Consider the following 17,581-nt stretch of genomic DNA (forward strand, 5'->3'; position numbering starts at 1 on the left):
TGATAATCCTTGCAGAAGATACAAATGCCTACTTGGGATCAGGTTGAACTTGATCAACCGAGGAATTTTTTTTGGGGGGGGGGAGGGGAGAGCGGGGGGAAGGAAATTCTGTTTGTTCAAGAGATGTCAAACGGATATTGCACATTTGCAGTGCAATGCATGAAAATACAGAAACCTCAGGGGTGAGGCTGTACAGGCTGAGAAGTTTTGGGGAAGCTTTGCCCTCAGGATGCTGGAAATCTGCCATGTGTTGGCTTGTTCTGCTGCTCTGGGCCCAGATGAAATTGTGACATATCCAAAGTTTCCCATGGACGTTGGCACTCACAGACATAGTGCAACACACTATGACAAGCAAAGCTGTGCCTGTGCCTCTTCTGGGGCTTTTGAGAGGGAGCATGGGGAGCAGGGAAGCAGGTGTTACTCCACAGTTTGCAATCCCAGGTGCATGCTTTGTGCAACCAGCATGCTAGGTACACATCTTGCCTGTCCCATCCATGTGCTTTCTCCTCCCCAAGATCTGTGTCTTACCCAGATGAAGTGTCATGGGCAGGAAATGAGCCTTTACTTCCCCTTTTTTTTTGCTGCAGCCTCATCTTGGGGAGCACGGCACTGTGCACAAGCGTGCCTCAGGCATGGCAAGAAGGAGCTGGGGTGCCAGAGGTGCTAGTATCCTGCTCTTTCTGAACTGGCTTGCAGGTAAGTGACCAGGTTGCCCAGCAGGATGTTGCAGGGGAGGAGCTGGATATTAGGACTCTTAGGTCCTCTCCACAGCTCTGAGGGAAGGGTGGGCTTGCAGCATGGCCGGATAGGCACTAACGTGTGCATGGCAGGTGGAGACCAGAGAACATGATCCACCAGCAGCACACAAGCAGGCACTTTTGAGAGTCGCATCCAGGATGGCATCAAGAGATGAGAGGGTAAACCCCACAGGGTGGATTAAAACTGGTGTCCCTGAGAAAGGCTTCATGGTATTCCCATGGGGTTAATATTCCCCTCCCCTGCTAGGGGAAAAAAAGCCCTATCTGAGAGACAAAACTGTGAGTCTCTGGAGCACTTGCTAAGGGGTCCAAAGAGTCTGAAAACATAGAACTTTATGGAGACTCTGAAAGTCTTTGTCTGCTGTGGCACATGCTTAGAAGTGTGTGTAGGCATCCCCTGGCCAGTTGCTAGGTTCATGGAGGGCTTATCTTGCTAACAGAGATGTAAGGAACGTGTCACATTCCCTCAGAGGGAATTATATCCTTACATTGAGCCATATGCATGAATATGGCATTGTCTCCCTTTTAGGACAAAACCAAGCATAGGCCTGATTTGATGTGGCTGTGCATAGCTGGACAGGAAGGGACAAGGCATCACTGAAAAGTCCCTTTCAGTCCTCACTACTGATTTCAGACCTTTGCACAGAGCTCTGCAGCAAACTGTCCCGATCTTCTGAAGCTTTCCCAGGACAGCTTCTCCTGCCTCGGTATTCTTAGAGTGAATGCTCCCCTTTCTACACCAGCCAGCATGTCCTCTTGTAAACACCAACTGCGAAGGTGCCTGGGAGACCATCTTATACTAATTCCTTCTGCTACCCTACACAGGTGCCAGCAAGATAGAGATGGAGACCTGTACTTCCCCAGGTGAGTGCATTGCAAAGGGTATAGTCAGAAAAATATCTCCACATATTCACACACACAAAAAAAAAAAAAAAAAAAAAAAAAAAAAAAAAAACATGCATGTGTCCTGGGATGTGGCAGTGAGAGTAGAAAGCTTAGGGGTCAGTTCCTGCCACCTTGCTGAGCCTGCACTGCAACGCTCATACGTTGCACCATGCTGCACTGCACGTGTTATGGGTGGGTGGCCTGATACCAGCTCATGGAAGATACCCAGAAAACCAGACATAATCCTGGATATCCTGTGGGAGCAGACATGTGGGTTCTAGCATGGCAGCAGGATGAGACCTTTCTCTCTCCCTTGTTCTTGCAGCAAAACCCTCCTTCGCTGTCTCTTTCTTTCTCCAGACCCTCCAGACCCATTACGGCTCTTCCATCCAAGAATTGCAACCTCACTCCCTAAACCCTGGCACAGCATGTCCTCAGTGACCATCTGGCCATGGGGGTTGTGATTCATTGAGCAAAAGGCAGCTTCAAGGCTAGAAAACTCCAATGTCTGCATGCTTGCCCAAAGGGGAAGGTGTTAGCTCTGTGGCAAGCAGTTTCCTATGTGCAGCCATGCGAAGAGGTTTCCTTTCAAGACAGAGGGAAAACTAAAAGGAAAAAAAAGAAACCCATGAAAGATGTGATTTTCCTGTAGGGATTGTGGATGCATTGCAAAAGATTTCAAGCTGCTCAGGAACATTTTAATGGAGGAAGCTGCAAGTTTTCATTTTCTAATTGCACCTTAGGACAAAAGATTGGGTAGAAAATATTTCCCTTTGGAAATACCACCATGAAGTGCTTTAGTTCCCCCGTATTTTATGTATTTTCCCTGAGAATGTTTTGCCTACTTATCCAGGATGCAAAATTTGTTTTGATTACTAAAACCCACACTTTTAAATATATTTACCCTCCAGCTCTTTTCTTCCCAGGTCTGTTTCTCTCTTTACCTGCTTTAGTGCTAATTCCTGACATGAACAGAGCTTTTGCTTTCCATGAATCAAAATGTTTCTTACTTTTTTTCAGATGAGTCACCATCTGGCTGAAAAAACAGAAAGATTCTTCCAGCTCTTGTTCCCTTTTTCTGCCTTCAATTTTCTGTTTCCATCAAAAAGCATTGAGGCAGCTGCAAAGCCTCTGCTGCCATCAGAGAGATTAAAAGCCATTTCTCGACAACATATCTCCCTCTGTGCTGCCATGCCACAACTGTATCTCTTTGCCTTTTCAGGTTACTTTTCCCCACCAGCATTCCTCTCAAACATTTCTTCAGCTCAGGAAGGTGACTTGGTTCTTGCACGCTGCCTCATTTTTTCCCACTTCCCCATTGTCCGCATCTTCTTCTGCAAGAATGGGGTGGAGCTGGCAAACCACCCAGTCAAGAAAGGACAGTTCACCTCCACGCTCACTTTCCGGCTCTCCCCAGAGAGCAGTGGCACCTACTCTTGTGGTTATCTGCGCTTGAGCAGCCTTGGACAGGCCAAGCTTTCGAGGTTGAGTGTCCCGTGGCTACTAAGTGCTGGAGGTGAGTGGATTAGGGCAAGGGGAAGTTTTCCCTGCCCCACATCAAGACTTGACCCTACTTGAACACCCCCAAAACTGGCTGCCCCTATTGCTCAAGGGGCAAGGGCCCTGCAATGCCAGCCCCACTGGGATCTTACCAGCAAGATCAGCCTGGTGCAGTGATGCTCATCATTAATCATGGTAGAGCATCCTGAGTTCACCTTAAAAATCCCTCTATTTGTCTGTGCTCTGGAAATTCCCCACAATGTGACAAGCACGAGTGGTTTGGGGGCAACCCCTCCTCTGCATGTTTGTCTTCCAGGCAGGAAGGATACTCTGAATAATGACACTGTTACCCCAAGCCCGGACCTGACAGCAGAAGGTAAGAAGTTGCACTCCCCGTTCTTGCTGTGGCACCCCATGGAATAAAATTTGGTCAAGCATCCCAGTTTCTAAGCTCTGATGTCACTACCTGCTTCAGGTTGGACAGCGCCAGCAGCACAGAGCTCTTATCATGTCCTTGGTCACCTCCATTCTCATAGGGAAACTCACAGTGTTAGTCCCCTGGGTGCCTGGGTGCCTTTTAGCAAAACACAGCTCCTAGAAAGCAGCTTTTAGCCACCCAAGGTGGCTGCTTCCTTGCAAATGGAAATTCCTCATTTTCCCTTTGCTGGACATGAGGGTATATAGAACTTTTCCCTGAAGTGGTCTGAAATAGATATTGCAGCCCTGATGGTGTTGACATTCTCACTTCAGCTCACCATCGCTCACCAATGGGGACTTGGGGAAAATTAGCTGAGGAACAGACAATATTCCTTATATTCAGGACCTGGGGGTTCCTGGATCAAATACACTCTGCCATGAGCTCTTCCCGCAAGGAAAGTAAAATGACATCTAGGCTATGTCAGAGCAGCACAGCCAACAGGCTGAGCGGAGCTACCCTCTTAATATGCCAGTCTGGCTCCATTAAAAAAAAAAAAAAAAAAAAAAAAAAAAAAACTCTCCAAACTCCTCTCAGCCCTTGCAGACAATATAAAGAGAGCAAACAGCTACAACTTCTAGCTTGAGAGGTTTGGACAGGACAGTAGGAAAAGCTTGTTTGCCTTGAAGGTGGGGCAGCCCTGGAACAGCTACAGCGGGGATGGGTCCAGCAAGGCCAGACAGTCTCCAGCCTCAGCTGTTTTTCAGTACTGGGTTATGCTGAGCCATAGCCAAGCTATCAGAAGCTAGCAATAGTCCCATTTTGAGGAGGATTTTGGAGTACAGGTTCCTTTGCACCAACACAGTGGCAGCTTCCCAGGCTTCCCAGCATCATTGGAAATGAGCCAAGCACCCTGTGTGGGGATGGTGCAGGGCTTGGCTTTTCTCTTATGGCCTAGGTCCCCTGGGAACCAGCACTCTTCCTCACTGCAGGCTGCTTTCTTTCTCCTAGGGCTGGGAATCTCAGGCAGCCTGGCCTTTGTGGTTCTCTCTTTCCTGGCTCTGGCTCTTGCAGTCCATCTCCTGCTGCAGATAGGTAAGAGCAGCCCTGGCCCACGTGGCTGGCTACTGCACAGTGCATAGTGCCATGCTGTGGTTACCAAGCCTGCATTCACATGCATTCACACTAAATGTGAGCAGCTCAAGGCATAAACTGGGCTGTTAGTCCTTCAATTTGTTTTGAAAGCCCTTGCACAGGCATGATGTTGTGTTTGTCTCATGTTTATGGTGTGGTAGTTCCTCTCTGTGAGCGTGTTTACCCACATATTCCTACATCTGCTGTGCAGGAAAACGAGTCCAGCTGGCCAGATTAAAGGCTTTGATTTCCCGCTAGAACTACACAACACCTCATAAACACACTGTGAAGGAAGACAAGTCTAGAAGCCTTTGCAATCAGTGGTCCTGCTGCTGGACTAGAGAAATGCATTTGGGTGCTGAGGACTGCTGTATAGGCCACTCTGATTATCTGCAGTGCCCCACAACTATGCCAGGGGGAACTGGCCCAAGATGACATCCCTTGGGTCAGTGCCACCTGCACTGTGTAGGCAATTACTTAAAGAACCTCTCCAGCCTTTCCAGTGTCCTGAGGACACAGCTGCTCCATCTGCAGCCCTAGAGACACAACACTCAGCAACAAAATGCTGCTTTACTGTCAGAGGCAGCAGAGTTTGCTCCAGGCTCCTGGGAGCAGCTCTGAACATTGCGGTGACTCAGGAGCAAGGTGGTATATTCATTAAAAATGTTCTTCCCCCTCTGAGTCTTTGTACTTTTAAGTGGTCTTTGAAAGGCTAGGAACTGAGATCCTCCACCAGATGCAGCTATGAGCTAGGATCTCACAGCCGAACATGACAAAATTCATGGTAACTACTAACCTCTCATCAGATAAGCAGCAGCATATGGGGGAGCCCGAAACTATTCTCTCCCTCTTTGATGAACAAGGAGAAAGGGGGAACAACAGAACCAAAGAGAGATTTTGCTCAAAAGATACCTGCTTGTGGCTCCCAATACCTGGCTGGAGCTCACCCTGTTACGCTAGCTTTTCACCTCAAAAATGCAGCCTTCTACAAGAGATGATGGAGGGGTGGTGGACGGGCAGGTAGATGACCTGGCAAGCATACAGATGAGTCATGTTCTGAAAGAGATGACTGATAAACTGGCATGATGGCCATGGGAACAACAGAGGGATAGTCTGTTAAATGTAAAGCTACATTAGCCCAGTGAGGAGAAACATTATAACAAAATCTAAGCTGTAATTCCAACCAAAGAGACACCTTGAGGGGAAGAGCTTTTCCCTAGCCAGAGGATGCAAGCAAGCTCCCAAATCCCAGGTGCGGTATAGCCCACCCAACTCTGTGTGCAGGACCTTCAAACCCTACTTCCAATCCTCACTGCTCAACGAGAGTCCTCCAAGCAATTAAAAAGGCAGTTAGGAGGTAAGAGAAGCTTCCTTCCTCCTCCATGGCCTCTCACTCCTTACCTTTGAGCAATGCAGCACCAGTTTGGATGCGTATCACTTGGCTTTAGCCTTTATTGAGAGAAGCATGGCTGCCTGGCATCAAAAGCATGCAAGAGTCAAAACAGAAAGTACGTATCACCTGCCTGACTTGCCTTTCATCAGGTCCTTCCAATTCTTCGGCTGAGGCTGATACTGCCGAAGACTATCGGGTAATGCTTGGTCTGAATATGGCGGGGGACTATCTTTATCCTCCACAATTACTTTGATGACTGAGTTAGCAGAGTTGGACATGCTGGCCATGACCTGCACATGGTTGGTGGAGACCCTGAGGCTCTCCTGGCATGCACGGAGCATGGCTCGCTGGAAGGTGGTGCCATTAGTGTTGCTCGTGGGCAGGCTCTTGTACATCCTCTTGTAGACATCCTCCAAGTTGCCAAGATGGGTTTTTTCCATGGAGATCTCCAGGGCAACCTCCATAGGGAAAATGTTGTAGTTATAGGGGTTGGAGAAGAGGATGGCCAGCGTGAAGGTGTCTGCCTCATACATCAGGACCCCCACACTTCCCCGGAAGCTGATTGGTACGTTAGAAAATTGGCAGCTTTCCATGGTGCCAGGGGGGATCTTGGGAGTAGGTGGTATATAGCTGTAGCCACTGTAGCAGTAGCTCCTGCAAGGAGAGCACAATTGAGAAGGAAAGGGGGGAGCACTTGCATGTATTTTTCAGGCCCCAAGGAAAATATTCTGACTTACGCGTTCTGCATGAGTCTTGGGTGTCCCCTCTGGCAAGTTTTCTCCACTCGTCACACTCGCCACCCCCCCTCACCCTCTCACCTGCCAGGGAGCTGTTTATTGCAGTATTACCTGGGGGTATGCAGGGTCACATTCCGAGTTTTGTTGGCTATCTGGATTTCCACACTCCGCACAAAAAGAGAGCTCATCTTAGGCAGTGTTCAGATGTCTGCGGGGAACAGAGGGGCACCGCTCCAACCAACTCGCTGGAGAAAGGCAGGCTTTGGAGACGGAAACAACAGTGTTGACTAAAAGCAATCTCTTCACCTCACACCCAGGCAAATTCCTCCTCTGGGCAGGGTGTGCCCAATGTTCAACATTGTGATAGGACAGCCCTAAATTCAAGGGAAAGGCACATGCCAGACAGACAGAGCTGTTCTTGTGATTGTTTTCACAAAAGAGTTGTGAATCTGCTGCAATTTGGTGTCATGATGGCAGGGATCACATTAATTCAGAGAGCTTTTCCAGACTACCACATAGAACTGTGAAATTCTATGTTCACCCTTTGCTTGATAAAAAGAAGCTGGAATCTGGAAGGAGGAAATAACTGCTGCCTGGCTAATGATAAACCAGGAAGTAAGCCCTCATCCATGGCACAGATAAGCACGTAGGAGGGTTTTCCTAGAGTCTCACTGTAAATCTAGAGGTTGGAGGACTAATGAGCTGAGGCCGTGCATGTTCACAACCCATTGCTTCGACAGCTGCTGGCTGTACAAGCCACAGAGCGATTGGAAGAGGAAAAGTACACAGGAGGAAGATATTCGCATGTGGACTTACACATATATGAAGGATACTTTGGCATCAATCTTAATGCTCCAGATAAGCAAATACTTATTTCACTTTAAGAGCTGCCAGCTGGGCACCTTACCTCTGCTGTCTTTAGTAGCACAGGAATAAATGTCTCAAGGTGCCCTGCATCCCTGAGATAAATCCTCTTGGTTATGATATAAGGGCAGTGAGTGGCAGAAGGAGGGCAGGACTCTCTTCATCACATGTTTTCTTATATCTGGCCTTGGGAGGGGCCTTCACACACCGCAGAGGATATGACCACAATGAGTGGGCTGGTGGTAAGGTCATCCCACCTCAAAAGCTTCTCTGAAATTACTGCAAGAGCCTTTTCCATCGCTAAGATAGAGCTGGGGCAGGGGACAGAGCCCCAGAGCTCTGTTTTTCAGGGCCTGCATCCACGCTTAGCACCCTGAGAGAAGCTATAAGTGCAAGGCAAGGAACTCATCTTCCCTTTCTCTAACCAAAGAAAAAAGTCCTTTGAGTCCTCGGCGACTTCTGCCCTGGAAGCTATCTCACCCCAAGCTACCTCTCTTTACCCCACAGATCATCAGAGCGTATATCAGACATATGGGCCCACGCCAACCCCACTAATAGCCTCTCTAAGGGTTTTGTTTGGTCCGTGGTTGGTATCCCTGAGACACCTGTCTTAGCTCACAGAGTTCGTTTGAACCACTCCTCTCAAACCAGGCTCCGGGGAGAGCTGCCACATTACAAAAAGCAAAGCAGTTGCCATTGCACAAGGAGGCAAATAAATGCATTCTTGCACATCGAAGTATTTATTTGCACAAAGCGTCCACAAGAGTAAAATCACCTCTCCTGTGGATTGCGTACAGCCCTTAAAACCACCGACAACTATTCATTCTCGGTTGTCGGACCAATTAAAAAAAAATAGTGATAGAGTCTATCGCTGCAGAAGAATCTTTGTAAGCCACAGGCTTCCCATTAGCCCAGCCAAAGGGACACCTCCGGAGGGTGGATGACAGATCCATGCCTGGTCCTGCAGGCTTCATGTAAGGAAAAAACTCCTTGGGAAGTCAGCCCCGCAACAGGGTATGGCAAAGAAAACCTGAGCCATCCTCAGGAGCTCCGAGTGCCCAGTCAAGCTGCGGGAGCTGCTGAAGAAGCGTACCCATTTCTGGTGGGTTTGCAGGGTGCTGAAATCACTGCTGCTTTTGCAGTCCCTCAGGAAGGTGATGAGGTGGCAGAACTGATCAAAGCACTTACTGTCGTCCACCACGACTCCATGGTCTGTCAAGTATTTGATGCAAGTCTCCACATCCTCCCATGATGGAGGCTCCCGCAGCTGCATCCACTGGAAACAAGAAAGCGCGTCGAACTGCCCCATCTGGGCATCCAGGTACTCAAGGAAAGCCACATAGAGGCTCTGCACGCAGCGACAGAAGGCATCACACTGCCCATCCCTCCCAGCAGCACGCCTCTCTGCCAGTAGCTCCTTCACCCGCAGCGACATGAAGTTGTGGGCTCGGCGCTCCAGGAGGGTGCGACGGACTGAGGCCAAGACGCCAAGCACCTCCGAAAGGGAGTTGTCCTCCCTCGCCAGGGTTTTGAGGTGCATGTCAAAGACAGCCACCTGCGAGGCCAGGTGCTGCAAGTAGATCTCACTGAAGTCATCCTCAAAGAAGCTCTTGATGGCAAAGGGGGGCTTATTAAGGGAGAGGAAGAAAGATTTCAAGACTGGAAATGCTTGGAGCAGCCGGGTGATTGCCGGAAGCAACAGCAGCCAGGGTGTCCTGCCATGATACAGTAACCGCCGGTACTCCCTTTTGGCAAACTCCAAGAAGTCTTTCAATGGCTCCACACACACGGCGTAGACTGAGACGTAGGTGTAGATCTTCCAGACAACGGACTGGATGTCAACTTCCAGGCTATCTGCCCCATGCTGGATGCAATTGCTGAGGATGTGCGCGGGGCAGTCAGTGGCAATGAAAGCGCCTTTCAGAAGCTCTCGCAGCCCCGGGACATCAGCCGGGCTATCAGCTGGCCCCAGCCCCCCGAACATGGTGTTACGGCTGTCACCCACTATCGCGACACATTTCTGACGCAGACCCTGCCTCTCCAGGATCTCCCAAGAGAGCATGGTGGCGGCAGGCGCTGGCTCACCTGGCTCCAGCTCCATGGCCATCACCCTTGTTTGCAGGCCACCCCTCTTCCAGTCAAAATACCGCATTTGGATGGGAAAGGGTGTCCCCCCGTCACCAGCGCTGACACCCAGGGCCACTCCACAGAACAAGATCCCATCCAGTGGGTCCCCCACACCACGGTCCAGCCCAAAAGGAGCCAGCGCCTCCTCCAACCTTGCCTCTGTCTTGATTTGCAAGCCCAAGTCTATGCTAGGCTCGGGCATCTTGGCCACACCAGGCGAGCCAGCCAAGGAGTCGCAGCAGTCTGGGAGCACAGCAGTGGAGAAGCCTAGGGCACTTTCAGATGCCGCATCGAAGGGCTGGCAGTCAGTGGGGAGGAAGCAGCCGGTCAGCTTAGCTGCCAGCATGTTCCTCTTGTGCTTCATGGACTGCACATGGGCTTCCAGGTCAAGGGAGCCCTTGTTGGCCACGGAGACGTAGGTGCCCTGCTGGCACACCAAGCACTCGGCCTCCCATCTCTCCCGGCCCACACGGAAGCAGGGGTATTTGGCCTGGAGCTCCTCGGTAAATTTGCATTTCCGCTTTGGCATGATCCAGGCAAGACTCAGCTCAGCCTAGAAGTGAGAAAAAGGAGTGAAAATCTGCAAAATGGTGCTCCTGCAGGTGCTCTCCCATCTCATACCCATCGCACACATGGGGATGCTCGGATGCATCCCATACACCTCAGAGGCCTATGAAACAAGCCCAAACATTTCTGCATCTACAGCAGAAGCTACCCCAAAGAAGATATAATTATCATTTCCAAGAGTTTAAGCACTTTGCATTGCCCAGTGGGCTGCATCCACCCTTGCCTGGATGGGCACCCACAGGGACCCCCACCTAGAGAGTGCTGGTGCTGCGAGCCATAGAGCTGGATCCCACGCATGGCATTGAAGGGGCTCGAGATCAGTCCGCTTCCCCACCAAGCCGGCAGCAGGGTGGGAGACCAAGATGTGTGGCGGCAGAGGAAGGTGCTCGGAGCATTCCTGAGAGGCTCTGCTGGGGAACAGAGGGCACCGAGGAAACCTGTCAAGGAGGAGAGGAGCAAAAAGAGAGAGGGAGATAAAAGAGAAAAAGAGACAGAAAAGAAGGAAGGAAGAAAGAAGGAAGGAAGAAAGAAGGAAGGAAGAAAGAAGGAAGGAAGAAAGAAGGAAGGAAGAAAGAAGGAAGGAAGAAAGAAGGAAGGAAGAAAGAAGGAAGGAAGAAAGAAGGAAGGAAGAAAGAAGGAAGGAAGAAAGAAGGAAGGAAGAAAGAAGGAAGGAAGAAAGAAGGAAGGAAGAAAGAAGGAAGGAAGAAAGAAGGAAGGAAGAAAGAAGGAAGGAAGAAAGAAAGAAAGAAGAAAGAAAGAAAGAAGGAAGAAAGAAAGAAGGAAGAAAGAAAGAAGGAAGAAAGAAAGAAGGAAGAAAGAAAGAAGGAAGAAAGAAAGAAGGAAGAAAAAGAAAGAAGGAAGAAAAAGAAAGAAGGAAGAAAAAGAAAGAAGGAAGAAAAAGAAAGAAGGAAGAAAAAGAAAGAAGGAAGAAAAAGAAAGAAGGAAGAAAAAGAAAGAAGGAAGAAAAAGAAAGAAGGAAGAAAAAGAAAGAAGGAAGAAAAAGAAAGAAGGAAGAAAAAGAAAGAAGGAAGAAAAAGAAAGAAGGAAGAAAAAGAAAGAAGGAAGAAAGAAGAAGGAAGAAAGAAGAAAGAAGAAAGAAGAAAGAAAGAAAGAAGAAAGAAAGAAGAAAACCAAGAAAAAACCAAGAAAAAAGGAAAGGAGAAAAAAGGAAAGGAGAAAAAAGGAAAGGAGAAAAAAGGAAAGGAGAAAAAAGGAAAGGAGAAAAAAGGAAAGGAGAAAAAAGGAAAGGAGAAAAAAGGAAGGAGAAAAAAGGAAGGAGAAAAAAGGAAGGAGAAAAAAGAGAAAGAAGAAAGAAGGAAAATCATAAAAAGAAAAGGGAGAAAGTAAAAATTGGGAGGAGAGGCAATGAAAAAAGGAGAGAGGCAGTGATGGAGAGAGGGAGGGGAAAAAAAACAAAATCAAAAAGAACAAAAGAGAGAGCAAAGTGGCAAGGAAGAGAAAGAGCGAGAGGAAGGAAGAGAGGAGAGTTTTTCAGGCAAACTCACTTCCCAAGCCAGCCTGCAAAGCGGTGCCGTTTCCGCAGGGCCCCAGCGCGGGGGTCCAGAGCCCGGGCTGCTGCCGCGCGGCCCGGTGCAGATGGCTCCTGCTCCGCTGCTGCCGCTGACCCAGGAAGCTCAACCCGCCCCAGTGTGGGGCCGCCGAGCAGGCAGGAAGCAAAAGCCCCGGACCCTCCCTGTACAGCACTGAACAGAAGCACACCTACCCGTCCCGTACAGCACCGAGCACCCGCACCCCAACACAGCCCGTACAGCACCGGGCGCTTGCATGCCAACCCATCCCGTACAGCGCCGAGCACCCGAACCCCAACACGGCCCATACAGTACTGAGTGCTCGCATGCTAACCTGTCCCGTACAGCACCGAGCACCCGCACCCCAACACGGCCCGTACAGCACCGGGCGCTTGCATGCCAACCCATCCCGTACAGCGCCGAGCACCCGCACCCCAGCATGGCCCGTGGAGCACTGAGCACTTGCACCCCAACCCATCCTGAACAGCGTAGAGCACCTGCACCCTGAACCTGTCTGCACAGCGCCGAGCACACGCACTCCAACCCGCCTCGTACAGCGTCGAGCACCAGCACCCTGAACTTGTGCATACAGAGAGATGCACACATCCCATACAGCACTGAGCACACGCACTCCAACACAGCTTGTACAGCGTCAAGCACCTGCACCCTGAACCGGTCCGTACAGCGCCGAGCACACACACCCTAACACAGCCTGTACAGCGCCAAGCCACGCACCCCAACATGGCCCATACAGCACTGAGCATGCACCCCAACATGGCCCATACAGCATCCAGCACGCACACCTCAAGCCACCTGTATAGCTCCAAGCACCGAGACCCCGAAACATCCCATCCAAACCCACCCATAAAATGCTGAGCACACGAGCCCCAAACGCCACCCATGCAGCGCCAAGCATTCACACTCTGAACTCATCCATACAGCACCAAGCACATGCACCCCGAACCCCCGTGTACAGCACCGAGCACACACACATCAAACTTACCCGTACAGCGCTGAGCAAACGCACGCTAAACTCGTCCTGTACAGCGCCAAGCACCCCCCCCTCAACACGGCCTGTACAGCGTCGAGCACGTGCACCAGAACCCACCCTGTACAGTGCTAAGAACGCACACCCCACACCCGACCCGTACAGCACCGAGCACCCCAAACCCCAAAATGTTCTGTACAGTGTCGAGCATACGCACCCCAGCATGTCCCGTACAGTGCCGAGCACTCGCATCCTGAACCCATCCTGTACAGCGCCGAGCACCTGCACCCTGAAACTGTTCCGTACAGCACCGAGCACACGCACCCCAACACGTCCCATACAGCGCCGAGCACACGCACCGCAACACGTCCTACACAGAACCGACCACCCGCATCCCGAACCCGTCCCGTACAGCGCCGAGCACACGCACAAACCCGCCCGTACACTGCCCAACACATGCACCTCAACCCACACCATACAGCGCCGAGCACATGTATCCCAGTTCCATCCCGTACAGCGCCGAGCACACACACCTCAACCCACCCGCAGGGCCCCGAACACCTGCACCCCGAATCGTCCCGTGCAGAGCCGATCACTCACATCCCAGCTCGGCCCGTACAGCGCCGAGCACTCAAACTCTGAACTCATTCGTACAGCGCCGAGCACGCGCACCCCGAGCCCCCCATACGGCCCCGAGCACTCGCACCCCGAACCGCCCCGTACAGCGCCGAGCACACGCACCCCAACATGTCCCGTTCAGCGCCGAGCACTCGCACCCCAAACCGCCCCGTACAGCGCCGAGCACCCCACTCACCGCGCTCTGCCCCCACCGCCTCAGTCCCACGTGGGAGTCGTTTCCACCCCCCCCCCTTCCCGCGATGCGATTGGTCCGCCGCACTGTCACTCTCTCTTCGAGCAGGGAAGCCGTAGCAGCGGGCCGGTCACTCCGCCCCCGTCCTCCTGCGCTCTCTCTTCTCTCGCTGCGATTGGCTCGTCTCACTGTCACTCCCCTTTGTTACGGTGGAGCGGAGCAGCGCCCAGCTCCCACGGCGCGCGGTCGTCTGCCCATAAGGAGCTCCGCCTCCGAGCTCCTTCCCTCCTTGCCATTGGCCATCTTCGCTGTCACTCCCGCCCCTTTCCCCGGGGGGGGCGGGTAAAGGCGTCCTTTAACGCGTTCGGCGCCATTTCGGGCAGGAAGGGCGGGTCCGGCAGGGACTATACGTGATTGGCAGCGTGCACGCCCAATGGGCCGCGCTGTAGGCGGTTCCGGTCTCTACGGGAAGGAAACGCTTTGTGCACCGCCGCCGGTACGGCGGCCGAGATGGGCCAAGGGTGGTTTTGCGAGCTAGGTTGGGAGGGCGGGAGGAAATGGGAGGGGGCGCGGAGGCTAGAGGCATGGAAGTGTAGGGTGGTCGAAGAAAAGAAGGGTGCAAAGGGGAGGAGGGGGTGCATGGGAGTGCAAGAGGATACGAGGGGTAGGAGGTTGGGGGGTGCAAAGGGGAAGGTGCTGCAAATGGGGGGGGGGAAGGGGCAGGGGCCTGAAGGGGAGTGCAAAGGGGTGGAGGGCTGATGGGTGCAAGGGGGAGAGCGATGCAAGGGCGTGCAAAGGGAAGGGGATGCATGGGGATGCAAGTGGATGTGGGCTGCAAGGGCATGGAAATGGGAGGGGTTTTAAGGGGGAAAGGAGGTGCATTGGGGGTGCAAAAGGCAAGGGGTGCATGGGAGTGTAATGGGAATAGGTGCACGGAAGTGCAAAGAGGCAGTGGGCACAAAAGGAAATGGGTGCAAGGGAGGTGCAAAAACGAGAGGATGCAGGGGGCAAAAAGACAAGCACAGTATATGGAGGTAAAAGTGGGAGGAGGTGCATGGGAGTACAAAAGGGAGGGGGTGCAAAGAGGAGGAGGCTGCATGAGATGCAGACCCCTGAGGGTTGCGGAGGGACTCTCATAGGTGGCAGAGGTGGAGGGAGGCTTGAGGGAGTGCTGGGGTGGCAATACAGAGCATCTGTGCAAGATGAGGCTCCTTTCCTAAGTCCCAGATGGGCCCTGAGCAGGTAACACGACATGAGCAGCCAAGAACAGAAACCCATCTCCTACAACCACCAAAACTTTGTAAAAGGAACTGCAAACCCTAAAACACCTGTTTTGGGCTCAGACAGCATCGTTCTTTTGGAAAAACCTACCACTGCCGGACTCAGACTTGCAGCATAAACCTTTTTGCATCTAAGCTTGTCTGCCAGGGACTTCTTTGCAGATGAAAGGTGTAGATATGTTTTGGTTTTGGCTGAGTCTCCCAGAGGTTTGGTCCTTGCAGGGGTCTGGGAACTTCTCTGAAATCTGCTGGGCTTGATACAGTGTCAGATAAACCAGGTGAGGGTGCAAAGAAGGGACAGACATAGGGGAAGAGCTGGAAGGGACATTGTAGGAGTCTTGGTGCGTTTTTTTTGTTTGTTTTGTTTTGTTTTTTCTTGGACATGAGGTGTGTCCAGCAGGCAGGTAGGTGCAAGGAGCAAGATTTTCCCCGTCAAGCCCATCGGCTGCAGCGGAGGGTGCAAAATCAGCCAAGCGTACTCAGAGTGTGCAAGTCTCTGGGTACATTAATAAATGCAATAATAAAGAGAAGTTCCACATCCTGCTGGCTAGAAGACATTAAAAAAAAAAAAAAAAAAAAAAAGTTTTGTGGTTTGTTGGAGTTTCTTGGGTGAGCGTAGTGTAAATGGCTTTGGGATGTGAACATCCTCAAATGCCCCAGGGGAAAAGGATCAGCGCTGGGTGCTGGGTGCTCAGACCCACAGCATGCTCAGGGCTAGGTGCTCGGTGAGGGAGCTCACCCTGTGGGGATGCTCACACCTGTTTGCTGCATGCTCACCTTGGAGTGATACTCAGGGTTGAGTGTTCATCCTGCAGGGAGGCTCGGGGCTGGGTGCAGGACACAGCACTGTGGCACGTTCAGGGCTGGTTGCTGGGTGCTCACTCTGCAGGAATACACAGCCCTGGGTGCTGAGCACTTGTCCCAGGGCTTGCTCAGAGCTGGATGCTCACCCTGCAGCGATGCCCAGCTCTGGGTGCTTGGACCCACTGGGTGCATCCCAAACCCTCCGGGCACAGGGGGACCACAAGACCCTTCGCACTCCCCCACCCCCGTGCATTGGACCACCTTCTCGCCCGGCTAAGTCTTAACCCTTTGCCTTCCCCTTCGCCAGCGAAGGGCTGGGAAGGGTTAAAGCACCCTCCTGTCTCTGAGTGACAGCGATGGCGGCCAGTCCCGGCTGCTGGAGCCCGGGTCCCCAGCGGGGGGGGGGGGGCGCCGGGCCCGGCCGCTCCGGCCCTTTGTGTCGGGCAGCCCCTGCGAGCCGGGCGCTGTGGGGCGTGCAGCGCCGAGCACCCCGCCAGGTGCGGCGGGGCACATCGCGTGGTTTTGCTTTGGGGGGAACTGGGGGGAGAGGATTGCAAAGCTGAGGGAGTCGGGGGCGGCTTGGCAAGCTTGGCGGAGCTTTTGCAAAGCCAGGGGAGGTGGGGGCGGTTTTGCAGTGCCGGGCGCCGTAGGGGCACGTTGCAAGACTGGGGGTCGGCTTTGCAAGTTCCCGGAGCTTTTGCAAAGCTGGGGGTCGTGGAGGGAGCATATTGCACGGGCCTGGGGCATTTGCAAGGCCAGAGGCCGGGAGGGGGGCACGATGCAAGGCTGGGGGGAGCAGCTTTGTGAGCTCCTGGGAGCTTTTGCAAGTCTGAGGAAGCACACAAGACCGGCGGGGGGGGGGGGCAGGGGGAGCGCACTGAACGGCCTTGGGGCCTTTGCAAGGCTGGAGGGCGTATTGCAAAGCTTCAGGACGGTTTTGCAAGCTTCCTAGAGCTATTACAAGGTTGGAAGTCGGGGTGTGGGGGGGAAAGCATATTGCAAGGGCCTGGGGACTTTGCAAGGCTGGGGCTCAGAAGGGCTAGGTTGTTTGGTCCTGGGGCCTTTGCAAGGCTGGGGGACATGTTGCAAAGCTTCAGACCAGCTTTGCAAGCTTCCTAGAGCTTTTGCAAGGCTAGGGGTTCGGGGGGAGCATACTGCATGCTTCTGAGGCCTTTGCAAGGTTAGGGAGAGCACATTGCAAGGCTCGTGAGTGGTTTGCAAGCTTCCAAGAGCTTTTGCTAGGCTAGGGATTGGAGAGGGGGGGAAGCACATTGCAAGAGCTTGGGGCCTTTGCAAGGCTAGAAGCCAGGGTAGGGGAGATTGGGGGCTTATTGCAAGGCTGAGGTCTGGCTTTGCAAACTTCCTGAAGCTTTTCAACGGTTAGGGGTTGAATCCTTTACACATGGCAAAAGCCTGAGGGTGTTGCAAGGGTTCATAGGGGTTTACAAGTCTGGAAGCTTGATGGGGGGTGACTTTGCAAGCTTCCAGGCACTTTTGCAAGATGAGGAGTCAGCAGGAAGCATACTGTATGGTCCTAGGGGCATTTGCAAGGCCAGGAGCTGGGACGGCTTTGCAAGTTTTCTGGAGCTTTTTGCACACCTGGGGATCTGGGGAGAGCATATTGCAGGAACCAGGGGGCTTTGCAAGGCTTGGGGTCCGGTCGGGGTTGAGGGGAAGCATATTACACGGCACTGTGACCTTTGCAAAGCCAGGAGCTGGGACTACAACCCTCCAAGCTCTTTGAGGGCTTTACAAGTCTGAGAGCTTGTTTAGGAGCAGCTTTGCAAAG

At 52.4% G+C, this 17,581-nt stretch overlaps 1 protein-coding gene and 2 long non-coding RNA genes across 8 annotated transcripts; 2 read left to right on the forward strand and 1 right to left on the reverse strand.

The window, feature by feature from the left end:
- Positions 1 to 647: 647 nt before the first annotated feature.
- LOC134149799 (uncharacterized) lies at positions 648 to 3,111 on the forward strand. Its single transcript, XR_009960493.1, has 3 exons — positions 648 to 696; positions 1,584 to 1,622; positions 2,866 to 3,111. It is a non-coding gene; the product is annotated as an uncharacterized LOC134149799 (long non-coding RNA).
- LOC134149798 (uncharacterized) lies at positions 3,110 to 5,334 on the forward strand. The gene is made up of 4 exons (XR_009960492.1): positions 3,110 to 3,159; positions 3,460 to 3,519; positions 4,570 to 4,653; positions 4,904 to 5,334. It is a non-coding gene; the product is annotated as an uncharacterized LOC134149798 (long non-coding RNA).
- Positions 5,335 to 6,143: 809 nt separating this feature from the next.
- Positions 6,144 to 13,736, reverse strand: LOC134149786 (uncharacterized). Of its 6 annotated transcripts, XM_062593016.1 has the most exons (5): positions 11,886 to 13,538; positions 10,632 to 10,817; positions 8,875 to 10,366; positions 6,934 to 7,082; positions 6,144 to 6,739 (listed from the first exon to the last, which is right to left on the reverse strand). In XM_062593016.1, the coding sequence occupies exons 3-4, from the start codon at positions 10,340 to 10,342 to the stop codon at positions 7,012 to 7,014; spliced, it is 1,539 nt and encodes a 512-aa protein (XP_062449000.1). In that variant the 5' UTR covers positions 10,343 to 10,366; positions 10,632 to 10,817; positions 11,886 to 13,538; the 3' UTR covers positions 6,144 to 6,739; positions 6,934 to 7,011. The 6 variants fall into 6 exon arrangements, with proteins under 6 accessions (XP_062449000.1, XP_062448999.1, XP_062448998.1 ...); XM_062593015.1 differs by lacking the exons at positions 6,144 to 6,739; positions 6,934 to 7,082; positions 11,886 to 13,538 and adding an exon at positions 13,712 to 13,736 and having other exon boundaries at positions 8,404 to 10,366; XM_062593014.1 differs by lacking the exons at positions 6,144 to 6,739; positions 6,934 to 7,082 and having other exon boundaries at positions 8,404 to 10,366; positions 13,115 to 13,538.
- Positions 13,737 to 17,581: the final 3,845 nt, after the last annotated feature.

This window comes from Rhea pennata, chromosome 21, assembly GCF_028389875.1.
Source record: "Rhea pennata isolate bPtePen1 chromosome 21, bPtePen1.pri, whole genome shotgun sequence".
Lineage (NCBI taxonomy): Eukaryota > Metazoa > Chordata > Aves > Rheiformes > Rheidae > Rhea > Rhea pennata.

Excerpts from the sequence above, each read along its gene's own strand:
- LOC134149786 (XM_062593015.1), bottom strand. The coding sequence starts at position 10,342 with ATGCCAAAGCGGAAATGCAAATTTACCGAGGAGCTCCAGGCCAAATAC.